Raw genomic sequence first — 19,828 nt, forward strand, 5'->3', positions numbered from 1 at the left:
ATTTTGATCACAATGAGGGAAATCGTACACCTGCAGGGAGGCCAGTGTGGCAACCAAATTGGAGCCAAGTTCTGGGAAGTGATAAGTGACGAACATGGCATTGACCCCTCTGGGACATACCACGGGGACAACGACCTGCAGCTTGAGCGAATAAATGTGTACTTCAACGAGGCAGCAGGTGGGAAGTATGTTCCTCGTGCAGTGCTTTTTGACTTGGAGCCAGGGACGATGGACTCTGTGAGGTCTGGTCCATTTGGCCAGATCTTTAGACCAGACAGTTTCGTCTTTGGCCAGACCGGAGCAGGTAACAACTGGGCTAGAGGTCACTACACAGAGGGAGCTGAGCTGGTGGACTCTGTCTTGGATGTGGTGAGGAAGGAGTCAGAGAACTGCGACTGCCTCCAGGGCTTCCAGCTCACACACTCGCTGGGCGGAGGCACTGGCTCTGGCATGGGCACACTGCTTGTCAGCAAAATCCGAGAGGAGTATCCAGACCGCATTATGAACACTTTCAGTGTGGTTCCTTCACCCAAGGTCTCAGACACAGTAGTGGAACCTTACAACGCCACCCTGTCTGTCCACCAACTGGTCGAGAACACAGATGAGACCTTCTGCATTGATAATGAGGCCCTGTATGACATCTGCTTCCGCACACTCAAGCTCACCACACCCTGCTACAGTGACCTCAATCATCTTGTCTCAAGCACCATGAGTGGTGTGACCACCTGCCTGCGCTTCCCTGGACAGCTCAATGCTGATCTGAGGAAACTGGCCGTTAACATGGTTCCCTTCCCCAGACTGCACTTCTTCATGCCAGGCTTTGCCCCCCTGACCAGTCGGGGCAGCCAGCAGTACAGAGCATTGACAGTGCCTGAACTCACTCAGCAGATGTTCGATGCCAAGAATATGATGGCTGCTTGTGACCCACGTCATGGGCGCTACCTCACAGTTGCAGCCATCTTCAGAGGCCGTCTTTCCATGAAGGAGGTGGACGAACAGATGTTGAACATTCAGAACAAGAACAGCAGCTACTTTGTGGAGTGGATCCCCAATAACGTTAAGACGGCGGTCTGTGACATCCCTCCCCGTGGCCTCAAAATGTCCGCCACCTTCATTGGTAACAGCACAGCCATTCAAGAACTGTTCAGACGCATCTCAGAGCAGTTCACCGCCATGTTCCGCCGCAAGGCCTTCCTCCACTGGTACACAGGCGAGGGTATGGATGAGATGGAGTTCACTGAGGCTGAGAGCAACATGAACGACCTGATTTCTGAGTATCAACAGTACCAGGACGCCACTGCTGAGGAAGAGGGCGAGTTTGATGAGGAAGGGGAAGAGGATATGGAATAGACTCTTACATGACCTGATCTCATAATGCAAGAGTGTAGGGCCCAATTATTAATTATTTTAAGTCAATAATTTGAACAAGTAGTGATTAAATCGGACAAAAGATGTTGAAGATGAAGCTGCCAGGCAGGAACAAAAGAGCAAGGCCACAAACAGGGTTCATAGATGTTGTGAAGAAGGACATGAGGACAGTTGTGAAGACACAAAGGGGAAAGGGTAAGATGGAGGCAGATTTCAACTTTATGTTGTCATATGATAAATTAAACCTAAATAAATTAAGTTAAATTAAACTAAAATTATATGTAGATATGATAGATATGTAGACAACTTGCTTAGCTTTATTGCCTAACTTGGAAAAAGAAGTGACATTCAAACCATTTTCACAGGTTCACACCATGCTAATTTAGTCACTTAGTTCCACACAATTCTGTGTTTCTGAACATAGTAGTGTTTACATTTGGTGTGTGATGATGTGTGGTAACATCCCTGTGCTACACAAATAGGGATACATTTTATGTAACTTGATGGAGAGAAGGCCATAAATTACCCCAAAGCGATATTAGGAGTGCTTTGGCAACAGAAGTCATCACTCAGCCGTTTATGAGTATAAACAAAAGTATTTACTTCCGTTAGCTTTTATCGAAACAAATGTAAGCAATATGTCAACTAGAATAATATACAGCATATTTAGTGTAAACTAGGAAAAGAAACAGGTTCTTTTAGCAGCATTCACAAATAAACACTTGTTCATGTTCTGTTAGGCTACATAAATATTCCTTCTTAGCAAATGAATAGCCAAGTACTGAAAAAATAAAACTGCACTTCAACAAAAAGGTCTCATGTGTTTTCATTAAAAAGCATAGAATTCCTCATGATGAAGCTGTTCACCTCTATCGACATAAATACTAGACAACAAATGGATCAGGCAATATGTCAGAAAAATTGTCTCTTCATCAGCTGTTTTCATCATAAAAGTGAAGATGGTGGATAGATGTGCCAAAACAGACGGAGACAGGCTAACAGGAGAACATTTTACCAGATCCCCATAAATCTGATGACACGGAGGAGAGGAATCACTGCTATGAAACATGCTCACAGTGAGCAGTAGAAAATGAATCAGTGGGAAACCACATGCAAAGAATTTTGTGGTACTCTTGGTAAATCATGGACTCAGACTGGTTTCCCCAAGAGCTAGTCTACACAGCAACGCTAACAGCAATTATTTACATTACACTGCCCGTTGCTAATGCTAACCTTATGTATATTATTCAGTGACAACAACACTATCTTTAGTCGGTAGACTCCAGAGTTGAATGTTTGTCACAAAGCCAGATATCGTCCATTTGTTTCTTTCCAGGCTCTTGTGAACTTTCAGTGACTCAATGGCGTAAGATGAAAGGAAGTTATTCAGGAAATTCTCGATGTCAGGATATTGCAGGTCCGTAATAATATCCTCTCAACCTGTTTCCAAACTCATAAAAAATATCCTGGGGGTATATTATAAGCCATGTTTCCATCATAGTGCAGTTTGGTTTGGTACAGTGCAGTATGGTTTGGAACGGTAAAGCCCTGGGTCAGGCTTGTCTTTTCGACTGAGAACAGAACCTTTACTTGGTAGGCGGGGTGTGTGCTGTGCCCGATGGCCCGAGTCAGCGAGATGCATAGTGTGATATCCTACCAGTGCTACGACAACAATGACATCGAACGCAACACAGTGGATGGCAACGGAGGACCCCAATAGCTGTTTTCCTGCTTGGTTTGTGGCTGTGTGTCTACAATACACCAAGGTTTGTATGAGAATAGACTGCAGGCACTGAAGAAAAACCTGTCACAGGGTTGTGACAGGGTTGTGACACTTTTCTGTCGCCCAAACAAATCACTGTCGAGAGTGGAGCTGTACCATTACTCTGGTACCTCAAGTGAAGGGTACTGAAAAATGGAATATGGGGCCAGTTCTTTTTGGTACTATTCCTAATGGAAACGGAAAAAAACACGTATCATATCGAACCGTTCCACTTGGTGGAAATACATTTGCTTAATTCCATCAGCAAATGTTACTAACCTGGAATATGATTTGCAAGCATAACTTCTCTTCTCTGTATAATTACACTAGTTTTATTCAACACATTGGAATTCCTGTTTCATCGAAAGATTTTTCAATTGTCTTCGATCCAATTCCATCAGGTGTTATTGTTCTTTTGATGATTTTAATAATAACACCCCCAGTAGATTTGGTAAAAAAATGTCGGCTTGTCATTCATTATTATTTTGATTGGCAGTGAAGTTCTTAAATCTTTTTCTTCCATCATGCAAGTATATCAACTGGAACTGGAACTTCAGACTTCAAAATATGATTTGGAACTTCGAACTGTGGGGGGCTGCATTACACCTCTTCATGTACAGCCTGCTGGAATGTTTTTGAGTACATTAACTGTCATTTACAATGTACATTAGATAAAAGGCAACGGTCTAAATACTACAAAGGATTATGACATCATGTCCTTCAAGGTAATATTACAGATGCCATGAAACACAAAGAACAAACAGCAAAGTAAACGATTCTGCCTTCTCACTTTCAACAGTTGTTGGAGAACTCAGTGAAACTTGATCTTTCTGCATCATTATTCAGGAGTTCCAAATTTTGATCACAATGAGGGAAATCGTACACCTGCAGGCAGGCCAGTGTGGCAACCAAATTGGAGCAAAGTTCTGGGAGGTGATAAGTGACGAACATGGCATTGACCCCTCTGGGACGTACCACGGGGACAACGACCTGCAGCTAGAGCGAATAAATGTGTACTTCAACGAGGCAGCAGCTGGTAAGTATGTTCCTCGTGCAGTGCTTTTTGACTTGGAGCCAGGGACGATGGACTCTGTGAGGTCTAGTCCATATGGCCAAATCTTCAGACCAGACAGTTTTGTCTTTGGCCAGACCGGAGCAGGTAACAACTGGGCTAGAGGTCACTACACAGAGGGAGCTGAGCTGGTGGACTCTGTCTTGGATGTGGTGAGGAAGGAGTCAGAGAGCTGCGACTGCCTCCAGGGCTTTCAGCTCACACACTCGCTGGGCGGAGGCACTGGCTCTGGCATGGGCACACTGCTTGTCAGCAAAATCCGAGAGGAGTATCCAGATCGCATCATGAACACTTTCAGTGTGGTTCCTTCACCCAAGGTCTCAGACACAGTAGTGGAACCTTACAATGCCACCCTGTCTGTCCACCAACTGGTCGAGAACACAGATGAGACCTTCTGCATTGATAATGAGGCCCTGTATGACATCTGCTTCCGCACACTCAAACTCACCACACCCTGCTACAGTGACCTCAATCATCTTGTCTCAAGCACCATGAGTGGTGTGACCACCTGCCTGCGCTTCCCTGGACAGCTCAATGCTGATCTGAGGAAACTGGCCGTTAACATGGTTCCCTTCCCCAGACTGCACTTCTTCATGCCAGGCTTTGCCCCCCTGACCAGTCGGGGCAGCCAGCAGTACAGAGCATTGACAGTGCCTGAACTCACTCAGCAGATGTTCGATGCCAAGAATATGATGGCTGCTTGTGACCCACGTCATGGGCGCTACCTCACAGTGGCAGCCATCTTCAGAGGCCGTCTTTCCATGAAGGAGGTGGACGAACAGATGTTGAACATTCAGAACAAGAACAACAGCTACTTTGTGGAGTGGATCCCCAACAACGTTAAGACGGCGGTCTGTGACATCCCTCCCCGTGGCCTCAAAATGTCTGCCACCTTCATTGGCAACAGCACAGCCATTCAAGAACTGTTCAGACGCATCTCAGAGCAGTTCACCGCCATGTTCCGCCGTAAGGCCTTCCTCCACTGGTACACAGGCGAGGGTATGGATGAGATGGAGTTCACTGAGGCTGAGAGCAACATGAACGACCTGATTTCTGAGTACCAGCAGTACCAGGACGCCACTGCTGAGGAAGGGGGCGAGTTTGAAGAGGAAGGAGAAGAGGAGCAGGAATAGAAACTTACATGACCTGATCTTATAATGCAAGAGTGTAGGGCCCAATTGCTTTTAAATGTAGAATATAAAATAGTCTCAAACTTTTTGTAATTCACTTACCATTTTAGAGGGATTATCGTGTCTGCATGATCTGAACAAAATGTATCTAAAGCTGGAGGCATAACCTTTAAACATAAACAAATATTTGTTACATTCAAACCATTTACAAATGAGTTCACATAATGCTAATTAAGTCAGCTCCACATGACTTTTACTGTGTTTTTTTTCATGTAGCAGTGTTTTGTTTCCGTGTTTTTGGTAACAATCCCGCACTTCACTAGCAGGTCTAAGTTTTACATCAAGATCGATGGAGGGAAGGCCATAGTTTACACCATAGTGACGCAAGCAGTGTTTTTGCATCAGAAGTTATCACTGGAGCTTTTATGATTCATACAGAAAAGTATTTACTTACGCTTTAATCAATACAAATGTAAGCAATGTGACGACTGGAACAATATACAGTTTTCTCTATTTCTCTAGAGACCATAAAAGATACATATGTGTGTCTTAAAGAGTATTCACAAATTCTTCTAAACACTTCTGCATGTTCTCTTTCTGAAATACTGGGTTACATAAATATCTTGTCTTTACAAATAAATAGCCAAGTAGTAAAAAATAGACTTCAACAAAAAGTCTTGTTTTGTTCATTGAAGACCATAGACCTCATTCATGAAATTTACAAAAAGCTGTATCGAAAAGTCAATACAGAAATATAGAAATGATGTACCAGTTTAGCAGCTGTCATGCAAAAAATTTAATAAAATGTAATGTGTCATGGAATTACAATGTGATTACAAGCAAATTGAAGGCTCAGATAGATAGATAGATAGATAGATAGATAGATAGATAGATAGATAGATAGATAGATAGATAGATAGATAGATAGATTGATAGATATCTTATAAGTTAGGTCCATGCTACTTGACCATGTGAGTGTGTTTGTAGCTTCTGACTTAGACCTTGCTGGCTAGCTGGTGGTCTTTGAGTAGAGAATGCAGATGCCTTCCACCCCAGGGCAATACAGAGGCCAGTCCAGCACGTCCAGGAACTACTTTTCCAGAGAACATCCATAAAACTGTCAAGGAGGTGGCAACAGTCCAACATGCAATATCTGCTGTTCCAAAGCAGTCAACTGATGACAAACATCTGTGCTCTCCTGTCCTTCTATCAGCAACAGAGGATGCCATGGCAGGAGGAGCGACTGAGACTACCTGGCGTGTGCTCTGCTGCAACAACATAGGTCTCTGTACGCGTCTCGACTGTCTAAGTCTTGTCTAAGTTTTTCTTGTCTTCATCCTTGTCTTCGATGGCAAACTATGGCAAACTCGTCCGATTTAATCATTGTCCTTATGATCGCTGAGCGATGCTACTTCTATCTGTGATGATCATACAACATCACCAATAATATATAAAAATGTACTCACCTACAGCCGAGAAGACCTATCGCTGCGGGACTCCCTGCCATGTAACATCAAGCCTGTGGGGTCCTACCCCTGGAACTCCGACCCAGGAAAGGTGCAAATGAGGAGGAATCCGAAACAGGCTAAGGAGACGTCCCTTCAAACCACCTCTTCCCTCCATCATCCTGGCAAATGTCCATTCCCTCCGCAAAGTGGACCTGCTACACGCTCGCTGACGCCTATAAAGGGAGGTTGAGGATGACCTCTTCAAAGCCCTGGGCAACCCACCCAACATGACCATTCCCGTCACCAATATGTAAGAGTGTCTCTGAGGTGGGTATCTTGGCAATGGTGCTCTGCAACAGATCGTAGAACTCTTTTTTCGACATCTGAGTGTCCGATCTGAGGTGTGTAGATTAAGAGAAAAGTGAGAAAAGATTTGCCAATGACAAGTCTCAACAGGAGGATCCTATCTGAGATACGTTGGACCTCAAAGACCAGCTATCATGATGCCTACACCGCTTTGACCTTGCTTGTTTCCACACCAGTAAAACTTGTTACGGGAATCCTTTCCTTTGATAAACAAAGCTTGGTTTGCATTCAGGCCTTCGGACCACCTAGTCTCTTGCAGGCAGCAGAGATCGATCCTTCTTCTTACGAGTGTCTCCACAACTTCATTACTACGTCCCTTCAAAGTGCCTACATTCAATGAGCCTATCCTGAACTTCAACTTCGACTTCAACTTCACCGGGCACTCGCAAGATTTGCCTTGATGGCCGGACCCTGCCTGCTGCACCCGAGAGTCAGCCAAGCCCGAGACACTAGTCGGTGACTGCTACCGGAACTGCCTATACCTTTATCTGTATGTAGACCTGCCATTAAGTATATGGACGTGTTTTTTTTATGGCCGGCTGTCCATCCTTTCGCCAACCTACAGCCACACTGACTGGGCTTAATGTGCTCCAGAAAGGACCACTTCCTGCTTCTACAGTTACTGACCCCAGGAAAGGGAAGTAGGCTAATACTATTTGACAGATGCTATCGCTCCAGGCCAGAGCGGACCTGGAAGTAATAAGTAATGTAATAAGGGGTCACTCCACACTCCCCACAACCACAAATCTCCATGAATGTGGTCCTATCACCGGTTGCAGTTTAACGTCATACCCAGGACTAAACTTCATACCCAGGACTATGGGGGATTATAACAGCTGCAGACTGTGTCACAAGTCAGAATCCTACAGTGCCCCCAGTGGGATGCTATCACACAACTCCAAGGCTCTCTGGCATGCACCAACTGGGACATTTCTGATGAGGAATTAGACAACAGGGTCTCCATCATCTCTGATTATATCAACTTCTGCATTCAGACCACCATACCAGTTAAAAAAATAAAGAAATATCCCAACTCCAAACCAGTGTTGTTTTTGGCAGCCATTTTAGATTTAGTCTTAGTAAATATAATTCTAATAATAATAACAATAATAATAATAATAATAATAATACTGATAAATAATACCAGTACCCAGAAAACCCCGACCCAAAGAACTGAAGAACTTCCGCCCCAATGCCCTCACTTCCATCCTGATCAAGTGCCTGGAGTACCTGCTGCTCAACATCATCCTGCCACATGTCCATCAGCATCTGTACCCCCTCCAATTTGCCTACAAGGCCAAGTACTGAAGACACTGTGGCCTGCTTGCTGCATATTCTCTTGGAACACCTAGACTTCCTTGGTACTACCGTCAGGATCCTGTTTGCAGATTTCAGTTCCGCTTTCAACACGATCCAAAGACACATACTGATCCAAAAACTGCACCATCTCAACGTCCCCCACGCCTGATACATCTGCTCCATAACTTCCTCTCCAGCAGACAGCAGACAGTCTGGGTAGCACCCACCACCAAACCTTTAAATAGTGCATTGACTATAAACTACATTTTCACAATGCATGGCAATTATGTTTTTATCCGCGAAATGACGGCATCTCGCCAATAGATCGCAGTGTTTAAATTAGTGTTTAATTACTACTACAAGTCAGATTAAGCAGATTGAGAAATATCCACAAACTTCAGGAGGTAAAAGATTGATGACAGATAAAAAAAATTGTTTCATGAAAAATGGAAAGGCGAAATATGTTTGTGCTTTAAGAAAAAAAACGGTATGAGGTGGTGTTGGTAATCAAAGAGTACAATCAACCTTTCATTTATTTTTAGACAATATTTTAATCAGATATATCTTAAAATTTTTCAAGTCGAGGTAATGTTTGAGCAAGCATCAAAGTAGAACAATTTTTTTAATATAAATCAATTTATTTCAGATAATTTTAATACAAAACTATTTTTTTTTTTTTACTATGGAAAAGCTTAACTACAGATTTCTAATAGAAAGTCAAAAATAAGCCAAATGAAAACAGGTTTTTTAATAAATTTATTAAAATTGGCCCGCGATGGATTTGAGTTTGACACCCCTGGTCTAACACATGGAAATCTGAAAATATTTGAAAAAGATGTGGCCAAAGGCCTGGTCTAGCTGTCAGTGAAACCACACCTCTCTGTATGTGCTACTTCTCATCACAGAAACTGGAAAACAGATAGTATTTTGAGCTTCATTGCTACACACAACAATACATATACAATACATAAAAATCTGGACATAAAAACCTCTTAACATTTGAAATGAAATAACTTAATTCATAACATCATTTCTTGTCCTTACACTAGTGTGGTCATATTTCCATCATCTGTTTTTGTTGTTTCTTTTCTTTTTGAAATAACAGTTTGCAGTTGCAGTAAATAGTTTCATCGTTGCATAGTCCATTTTAGTCAGGAGGCTACTTTTAGTTGTAATATTAAATTTTTAGATTTTATATCCTGGCCATGCATATATTAATCGTTGCATTTGTCTGTTTCAAAGATGTCAGCCCCCTACCCTCGTCCTGAAGGCCCTTAAAATCTGCCACCAACGCCTACAACACACAATCATAACCCAGTTGTTGCCTGAGTAACTTCAGCTGAAAGATTATGAAAACCAGGAGGGAGATTTATGACTAATATTTATGCACAGACCAAATTATGTTCACTACTTTTATGTTATTGTAATACTGAATAACCTACTAACCATAGCATGTCATTTTATCTGTCAAACATTGTTCAAACAAACACTTTATTTTTCTCTCTTCTGTGTTTTATGTTGATAGACTTGTGGTGAAGACGACTCTGGCGGAGCACAGAGATCTAACGGCTCAGCTGCTGGAGACAAAACCAGTTTTTTGATGCCCTGCTGTGTCAGGGGTGAACTGGTGTTCTTGTGCCAACTGTAGGGACATGACTACTGACCAGGAGAGGAAATCTGAGGCCAGGTTCCAACCGTGTAAAACTACAACCACACTGCTGCCAGTACTGCCTTGAAGAGTTTTTTCTGTCAGTTCTGACTGTGAAAACAAAAAAAAAACTATATGGCACACTGGAAACATTGTGTGAACTGTTGGGGTTCTCTGCTCTCCTTGATGTTGTCTATGTACAGTGCCTTGAGATAATGTATGTTATGATTTGGCGCTATACAAATAAAATTGAATTGAATTGGAAAGAATCAACAAAAACCACAGCAAACTGGAATGTTCAATTAAAAAAAAACCCCACAAACTTTATTGATCCCCAATGGGAAATTCAAGGTCCCAGTTCACAGTTCTTACCGACAGCCAGAGGTAAGCCAGGAATCTTTTGTTTGCCACAATCCACATCTACAACTACAATTTTTCTGTTTGTTAATAACCTTTTTTGCTGCAATAAATGGGAACATCACCCAAAGAGACCAACTTTGCACAATCTTTTTTCCTTTTTGTTTTTCCTCTGAACTCGAGTAAAGTTCTTCCTCCAACCACCATCAGGTGACAAATAAGTTTTTGTTTTTCGATAGTCACCACAATAGGGTAACAGCCATTGGACATGAATGGTTCATCAGTGGCAGAGCATTTGACTGCAGATCAAGAGGTCCCCAGTTCAACTCTGGGTGCCCCCTAATCTGTCAAGTTCCATCGTTCATTCATTATTTATAAATTATACATATTCATACCTGAATTTGACTTCAAACTCGTCCCTGAAGCTAAATAGTGTGTTGTGTACATACATCTACTGATGCCTCTGGACACATTGCCAGTGATTTCCTGGAATCATCGGGTGTTTTCGGGTCTTTCAACATCATACACCCTTGCCCCATGTGTGCAGGTTGGACAGGCTTCAAAGCACGTCGTACACTGCCTGGATGAGGAACGTGATACAGTGAGGCTTGGCTTTCCAGAGCTTGGTCCAAGTTACTCTCGTCTCAACCGCATTCCCCCATTTGGTCCAGGCTCCCTGTTGTTTCATCCCCACTGCCTTGCAGGATCTTATCTTTTCCACCTCTCACCTCCTCTTGAACAAGGCGCTGCCTCTCCCTCCCCTTGGTGTTCAATTGGGGAGTTGGAAAAGATCCGAGCCCAGCTCGGCCTTGTGTGACCACTCCCACCAGGCTCTTGTGATGCAGCCCTGCCTCTTGGACAGCTTTCTATATTTCCCAAAATATCTGTGTGGCTTGAAGCCTCTTGTTTGACACTAAACACTAAAATGAATCCATTGTTTTTTAATTGAAAAAACAATGGATATTTTTTCTAAATGTTTGGTTAACTTACAGGTTTTTCCAGATGCATGAACTCTATTGTCAGCGTACGTCTGAAGAGCAATATCAGGGCAACCATCTGAAAAGAAAATACATGATGGGGGACTGAGACAACCGGGGATGACAGGAAGAGATGTTAAGTGTGTGTGCTGAAGTGTGGTAGGTCAGGGTAGAAAGTAGCTGTTGACATTTTTTAAGAGTAACGGGGTTAACAGAAAGAATGTGACACATTCCAGAAGATGGGGGTGCTGAGGTGGAAGCTGCAATTAATACACATGGAGGACGAAGAAGAATAAGAAGTTGGCAATATGCTGTGTGGTAGACGATGTGGGTGATTCAGGCAATTTTGTTGGGAGTGACCAGGATGGACAGGATTAGAAATTAGCTACTCGAGTGACATTTTAGGTTGAACCCTTTGGAAATAAAGGTAGAGCGGCAAGATTGAGATGGTTTAGTCACGTGCAAAGGAGGGATAGTGATTATGTTGGAAAAAGGATGTTGAAGATGGAGCTGCCGGGCAGGAGGAAAGGAGGAATACCACAGAGAAGATCCATGGATGTTGTGAAGGAGGACATGAGGACAGTTGGTACCTCAGATAAAAGACATCTTATACCTCAAAGGAATATGACATCACGTCTTTCAAGGCAAAATTACAGATGCCATGAAACACCAGAATAAACAGTTAAGTAAAACCTTCTCAGTCCACACAGTACTCGGTCTCTCTGCATCATTGTTCAAGACTTTCAAATTTTGATCACAATGAGGGAAATTGTACACCTGCAGGCAGGCCAGTGTGGCAACCAAATTGGAGCCAAGTTCTGGGAGGTGATAAGTGACGAACATGGCATTGACCCCTCTGGGACATACCACGGGGACAACGACCTGCAACTTGAGCGAATAAATGTGTACTTTAACGAGGCAGCAGGCGGGAAGTATGTTCCTCGTGCAGTGCTTTTTGACTTGGAGCCAGGGACGATGGACTCTGTGAGGTCTGGTCCATTTGGCCAGATCTTTAGACCAGACAGTTTCGTCTTTGGCCAGACTGGAGCAGGTAACAACTGGGCTAGAGGTCACTACACAGAGGGAGCTGAGCTGGTGGACTCTGTCTTGGATGTGGTGAGGAAGGAGTCAGAGAACTGCGACTGCCTCCAGGGCTTCCAGCTCACACACTCGCTGGGCGGAGGCACTGGCTCTGGCATGGGCACACTGCTCATCAGCAAAATCCGAGAGGAGTATCCAGATCGCATCATGAACACTTTCAGTGTGGTTCCTTCACCCAAGGTCTCAGACACAGTAGTGGAGCCTTACAATGCCACCCTGTCTGTCCACCAACTGGTCGAGAACACAGATGAGACCTTCTGCATTGATAATGAGGCCCTGTATGACATCTGCTTCCGCACACTCAAACTCACCACACCCTGCTACAGTGACCTCAATCATCTTGTCTCAAGCACCATGAGTGGTGTGACCACCTGCCTGCGCTTCCCTGGACAGCTCAATGCTGATCTGAGGAAACTGGCCGTTAACATGGTTCCCTTCCCCAGACTGCACTTCTTCATGCCAGGCTTTGCCCCCCTGACCAGTCGGGGCAGCCAGCAGTACAGAGCATTGACAGTGCCTGAACTCACTCAGCAGATGTTCGATGCCAAGAATATGATGGCTGCTTGTGACCCACGTCATGGGCGCTACCTCACAGTGGCAGCCATCTTCAGAGGCCGTCTTTCCATGAAGGAGGTGGACGAACAGATGTTGAACGTGCAGAACAAGAACAGCAGCTACTTTGTGGAGTGGATCCCCAACAACGTTAAGACGGCGGTCTGTGACATCCCTCCCCGTGGCCTCAAAATGTCCGCCACCTTCATTGGCAACAGCACAGCCATTCAAGAACTGTTCAGACGCATCTCAGAGCAGTTCACCGCCATGTTCCGCCGTAAGGCCTTCCTCCACTGGTACACAGGCGAGGGTATGGATGAGATGGAGTTCACTGAGGCTGAGAGCAACATGAACGACCTGATTTCTGAGTACCAGCAGTACCAGGACGCAACTGCTGAGGAAGAGGGCGAGTTTGATGAGGAAGGGGAAGAGGATATGGAGTAGACACCTTTTCTTATCATGAGTGTAAGGCCAAATGACAATTAAATCAGTAATTTTGACAATTAAACTAAAATTCACACTTTTTTAAAAACAATTATATTGCATCATTTTATGTATTCAAAACTAATCTTTGAACAAAAATGTCAAATGAGTTCACACAAAGCCTATTTGTTCAACAAAATTCTCTCTGTTTCTCAATATAGAAGTGTTGTTTTCCTGTCTGTGGAGACATGCCACAACAGATGGAGGGAAGGCCATAGTGATGCTAGCAGTGTTTTGGTGACAGATGTTATCCCTGGAGTCCATAATTGAATAAACAAAAATCAATACAAATAAGAGCAGAGTGTCTACTGGAACATTATGGGAACAGAATTTCTCTGGAAACCAGGAAAAGAAACATTTGTATACTTCACAACATAACTGGGTTACAGAAATATCTCCACAAATAAATAGCCAAGTAGTAAAAACCATGAAACATCCCATCAACAAAAAGTATCATGCCAGTCCAAACACTGAGCTGTATCAACCTTACAGTCAGACTGTGTTGTTTGGTCGGAACTTCAGGTCTTAGTTTCCTTCACATATCTGTGAACAGAGCGAATCTGCTTACGTTGTGCAAATACTTGCAACTTCCGTTCCTCAGACAGTAATTCAGTTTTCTTATGTTATTCCGACTGAACTCAAGCTAGTCTTTGTCGGACTAACATATCTGGGTATTGCGATCCATAGTCCGACAACTCCTTGAAACTGAGTCAATACGCACTAGCTTAAAGTGATACAGCGCCGTACAATGGATTTTCTCCTTGGCACATGTACTCAGACTCTTAGTCAGACAATGGCCTTAGCTCAATTAAACTGTGCATGGAAACATACTGAGTATAATGTTACAGCTGCTCGCTGAGGGCGGTTGAATGAATTAATGAAATTAAATGAAATTCATTGAATAAGTCGGCAATATAGCGCAGATTTGATGACACAACTACTATAAGATAAGATAAGCTTTATTTATCCCACAGTGGGGAAATTGACATTGTTACAGCAGCAAGACAGTAAAGATAGATTACATGTCATTTAGCAGACGCTTTTATCCAAAGCAACTTACAAGGAAATGAGTACAATCAGCCAGGGGTGGAGTTGAACTTGTTACCATGAGGTCTTTTGCACACAGGGTACCGGTCTGCTCGTGGTCTACTACGAGCAGTGTTTGTTGTATAGTCTAACAGCTGCAGGAAGGAACGACCTGCGAGAACGTTCCTTCCGACATTTAGGATGTTTCAGTCTGTTACTGGGGCCACACGGTGTTATAGTGGTTAGCACTCTCGCCTTGCAGGGTTCGAGCCCCCGTTAGAACAAGGGCCTTTCTGCATGGAGTTTGCATGTTCTCCCCGTGTGTGTGTGGCTTCCTCCCACAGTCCAAAAACATGCAATGTGGGGATTAGGTAAATTGGACACTCTAAATTGACCATAGGAGTGAGTGTGAGAGTGAATGCTTGTTTGTCTCTATCTGTGTGTGGCCCTGCGATGGACTGGCGAACTGTCCAGGGTGTACCCCGCCTATCGCCCGATGTAGCTTAGATTGGCACAGCAACCCTCTGGTGGAGGATAAAGTGGTAGATGATGACTGATGACAGTCTGTTACTGAAGGAGCTGCCCAGTGCTGTGATGGTGTCCTGCAGGGGGTGGAGAGATTGTCCATTGGTAGCCATTCTCCTCTCTCCCACCACCTCCACTGGGTCAAGGGGACATCCAAGGACAGAGCTGGCTTTTTTAATCAGTCTGTCCGCAGCTGTGGTACTACTGCCCCAGCAGACCACTTCATAAAAAATGGCTGATGCCACTACCGAGTAGGTCTTAAGGAGTTCTCCCAGCACTCCAAAATACCTTAGTCTCCTCAACAGGTAGAGTCTGCTCTGACCCTTCCTGTAAAGTGCAGCAGCATGGTCAGACCAGTCCAGTTTATTGTTTATGTGAACACCCAGGTATTTGTAAGATGTTACCAACTCAATGTCCATGTCCTGGATGTTCACCGGTGTAGTGTAGAGTGTCGTCTCCTGCGGAAATCCACCACCAGTTCCTTAGTTTTCCCCACGTTGATCTGGAGGCGGTTCCGCAGGGACCTGTCCACAAAGTTCTGGACAGGTTCCCTGTACTCCTTGTCGTCCTCATCTGTGATGAGGCCAACAATTGCAGAGTCATCTGAGAACCTCTGCAGGTGACAGGAGGGGGAGCAGTAGGAGAAGTCTGTAGTGTACAAGGTGAAGAGGAACAGAGCCAGAACCGTTCCCTGTGGGGCCCCTGTACTGCAGACAGCCGTGTCGGATACACAATCCCGAGTCCTCACATACTGGGGTCGATCAGTCAAATAATCCACAATCTAGGTACCACGCAGGAGGTCTTCCATAACTGTGGTACTCTCCCCAGTTTCAGGCTTGTATTGAAGATGATCCCCATAATCCCGCACAGCTGCACCGTGCAGGATTTGAGGAGCTTGGAGCTGATGCCGTCAGGACCTGCAGCCTTTTTCGCCTTGATCTTAAACTCTTTTCTCACCTGGTTAGGTGTGAAGGACAGATTGGAGCAGGGGTGTTGTGACATGAAAGAGTTAAGTTTGTGGGAGGTGAACTGAGAACAGTAGGGAGGGGGCTGGAGATTGGGCAGTGTACTGGTGATTCAGATGAAAGGGGTTACAGCAGTGCTGGCTGGGTCAGGGGAGGGGTGGGAGGCTGATCAAACCTATTGAAGAATAAGGTCAGATCATTAGCCCACCTCTGGTCCCCTACAGCCTGGGAGTCTAGCTTCTTGTTGCCAGAGATGGTTTTCAGGCCTCTCCAGACTCCACTGATATCTTTCTGCTGCAGCTGATCCTCCATCTTCCTCCTGTAGCTGTCCTTCCCCTCCCTGATCTTTCTCCTCAGCTCCCTCTGTACAGACTTCAGCTCCTCCTTGTGTCCTGGCCTAAAAGCTCTCTTTTTCTCCTTAAGGAGAGCCTTTATCTCAGGATTAATCCAGGGTATGTTGTTAGAGAAACACCATACTGTTCTGGTGGGTACAGTGCTCTCTACACAGAAGTTGATATAGTCCGTTATTGTGTTTGTGAGACTGTCGATGTCCTCCCCATGTCCCTCACAGAGTTCCTCCCACACAGTAGACTCAAAGCAGTCCATCAGAGCCTCATCAGTCTCCTCAGACCATACTTTAACTGTGTGGGTCACAGTTGGTTGCACCAGAGGTCTCCTTTAAAATCTGTTTAACGGAGACAAGAACATATCAGACATTAACTTCCCTCAGCTATCACATTACATCACAATACTACAGCTGTGCCGATCACTAGGACTGTACATAGTTAATGGTAGGCTACAAGGAGACTCGTATGGGAGATACACACACTGCTCCCACCTGGGCAGCAGCACCGTCGACTACATGATAACAGACATAGAGCCTGATCACCTCAGAGCCTTTACAGTCAGTCCTCTGACCCCCTATCAGACCACAACAAAATCACCCTGTACCTAAAACAAAACAAAACAAAATACACTACACAATATAAACATCTGGAGCCAGATCTTCAAAAATGGAGATAACTTAGATCCTAACAACTACAGCAATCCTCAGACAGAGTCACAACCACAGAACCACACTCTACTCACTCTTATAGAGAAACATTTAAATCAAAATAAATCAAAAATATTTTCCTGTTTTGTAGACTTTGAAAAAGCATTTGACATTTGACATTCGTCCTGCTCCAATTATTACAGATCCAATTATTATGACATGCAGTCAAAACTGAAGACTAAAGAACCGAGGAGTAATGCAAGGAAATAGTCTGAGCCCAACACTTTTCAACATCTACATTAACATGAGATGAGTGTCAGCTCCAGGCCTCATCCTGAGGGGTATTCCAGAAAGCAGGTTCAACACACTCTGAGTCTATCCCTGAACTCTGAGTTGACTTACTCTGAGTCGGGAAACTCTGAGTATCCGGTTCCACAACAGCTGATCTGAGTTAGTTCAATCAACTCTGAGTATGTTAACCTCGAGGTACGCGCGTGCACAACCACTACAAAAAGCCATCAATGGAGCCCCGATACCACGAGTCACCATGACAACCGAGAAAAAAAAAAGATCAACATATTTCAGTGCGAAGGAGTTGGAGATCCTTTTGCTGGGCTACGGAGAATATGAGCACATATTTCGCCGCGAATGCAACACAGCTGCAGCAGCGAAGGAGAGAGAGACGCATGGGAGAAAATTGCTGCCCGAGTCAACGCGTAAGTTTGAATCTACTATTCCATTGACGTAACATTTAACCGTAAGATCGTAGCATAGTCTATAGTTATGAATATAAGTAGGAATGAAATCTGAGTTTTTCATTTAGGTGCAATCCAACAGGAGAAAGGAGGACTTGGAAGCAGCTCAAAATTAAACATAAAAACATCATTCAAAAAGGTAAGGCAAATTTTGCTAGGCTATGATTGCACCTCACTTTGATTTATTTTTAATTGACTAAGGCTATTAAACGTAACGTAAGTATTAATTCAGATTGCAAACATTGAGTTCTGCTCAGCCAACAGAAAGAAGGCAGAGGCCCAAAAAACGGGTGGAGGGCCACCTCCACCACCTCTGTCAGAGGCTGAGGAGCTGGCTCTCAGCCAATACAGGGGTCGAACTGTGTCTGAAGGCATCCCTGGGGGAGGCTCATCTGAGCCTGTCACCCCCCAGGACACAAGTGCCTACATCAGATGCAAGTCCTTGAGAGGCTGGTAGAAAGAAAATCCTATATCTTTTTTATATATCCTATATATATATATATATATATATATATATATATATATATATATATATATATATATATATATATATATGTATGTATATATATGTATATATATATATATATATATATGTATATATATGTATGTGTGTGTATGAGGAGGAGACGCTGTCTGCTGCCACAGGGAGAGATCCGGAGGGGCCTACTGAAGTGTGTCTTAATATTATGTATAGCTCCTGGCACTGCTCTACCCATTCATATTCATTTACATTCTTGAGTGGAATTTGGAGTTTGACATGTACACTGAAGTGATGAGCATAGATAATGGACAAACTAGCACATTCTTGTCCTTCAACAGAACATGGTTGGGCATCACCAAGAGGAGGGTCCATCAACTTCTAGAGCATAGCTTGACACAGTGAGATTTTCGGTCAATACCATGTTAAATCTGTATGTAGAACTGCAGGAATTAAATGTCGTCCATATGTTTCCCAGTTGCAGGTAAAAGAGTTGTACAGGGTGCACCTAATGAAAACCATTCAAAAAACCGAGAAAGAAATGGTGTACCTGGACCGGCAAATCAGAAAAACAGACTTGTAAATTCTATTACTTGAACACCAGTTGAGGTGGGGGCATTGTCATGGTGAAACAGGTGAATATGTGAAATATGTTAATAGTTGGAACTATATTACAAATCCTGACTGTTGCTTTTGTACTTTTAGGGAATAAAGAAGAACCACATGTGAATTTGTCTTTTATTTTTAATCAAAACGTCTAATCTGGGTCGGAAGATTCTCTCACGACGTAATGCATTTCTAATAAATACGGCTTCGATGTCGATTGGATTTCTAATGAATGGGCAATCCATGTCTAACTGCTTTCTTCGTGTGGGAGGAGACGGGTAGAAACTCTGGGTTTCTTATAGTAAACCTGCCAGCGAGCAGGTTATGTTCACAGAGTAAGTTACCGCAGTAACAGACCCAGAGTTTAAGTTACCTCTCTTTCTGGAACGGATAACTCAGAGTTTCCCTCATCTCAGGGTTAACAAACTCAGAGTTCTCACATAACCCGCTTTCTGGAATACCCCTCTGAACAAACACAAACATAAACACAAACACATACACATACAAACACACATACACAAACACATACACATACAAACACACATACACAAACACATACACAAACACAAACACATACACATACAAACACACATACACATACACATACACAAACACAAACACAAACACAAACACATACACATACACAAACACAAACACATACACAAACATATACACAAACACATACACATACAAACACACATACACAAACACATACACATACACATACACATACACATACACAAACACAAACACAAACACATACACAAACACATATACATACACATACAAATATACATACACAAACACAAACACATACACAAACACAAACACAAACACAAACACATAAACATACACATACACATACACAAACACAAACACATACACAAACACAAACACATACACAAACACAAACACA

General features: G+C 43.6%; 3 protein-coding genes across 3 annotated transcripts; all 3 read left to right on the forward strand.

Moving 5' to 3' along the window:
• Positions 1-2,098, forward strand: LOC131476055 (tubulin beta-4B chain-like). The gene has a single exon (XM_058654523.1). It carries the CDS (start codon positions 13-15, stop codon positions 1,348-1,350), a length of 1,338 nt encoding a protein of 445 aa, XP_058510506.1. The 5' UTR covers positions 1-12; the 3' UTR covers positions 1,351-2,098.
• A 1,780-nt stretch (positions 2,099-3,878) lies between these two features.
• On the forward strand, positions 3,879-9,941 carry LOC131475994 (tubulin beta-4B chain-like). The gene has a single exon (XM_058654417.1). It carries the CDS (start codon positions 3,998-4,000, stop codon positions 5,333-5,335), a length of 1,338 nt encoding a protein of 445 aa, XP_058510400.1. The 5' UTR covers positions 3,879-3,997; the 3' UTR covers positions 5,336-9,941.
• A 2,154-nt stretch (positions 9,942-12,095) lies between these two features.
• LOC131476066 (tubulin beta-4B chain-like) lies at positions 12,096-14,007 on the forward strand. Its single transcript, XM_058654535.1, has 2 exons — positions 12,096-13,545; positions 13,725-14,007. The coding sequence occupies exon 1, from the start codon at positions 12,187-12,189 to the stop codon at positions 13,522-13,524; it is 1,338 nt and encodes a 445-aa protein (XP_058510518.1). The 5' UTR covers positions 12,096-12,186; the 3' UTR covers positions 13,525-13,545; positions 13,725-14,007.
• Positions 14,008-19,828: the final 5,821 nt, after the last annotated feature.

This window comes from Solea solea, chromosome 16, assembly GCF_958295425.1.
Source record: "Solea solea chromosome 16, fSolSol10.1, whole genome shotgun sequence".
In the NCBI taxonomy this organism is placed as follows: Eukaryota; Metazoa; Chordata; class Actinopteri; order Pleuronectiformes; family Soleidae; genus Solea; species Solea solea.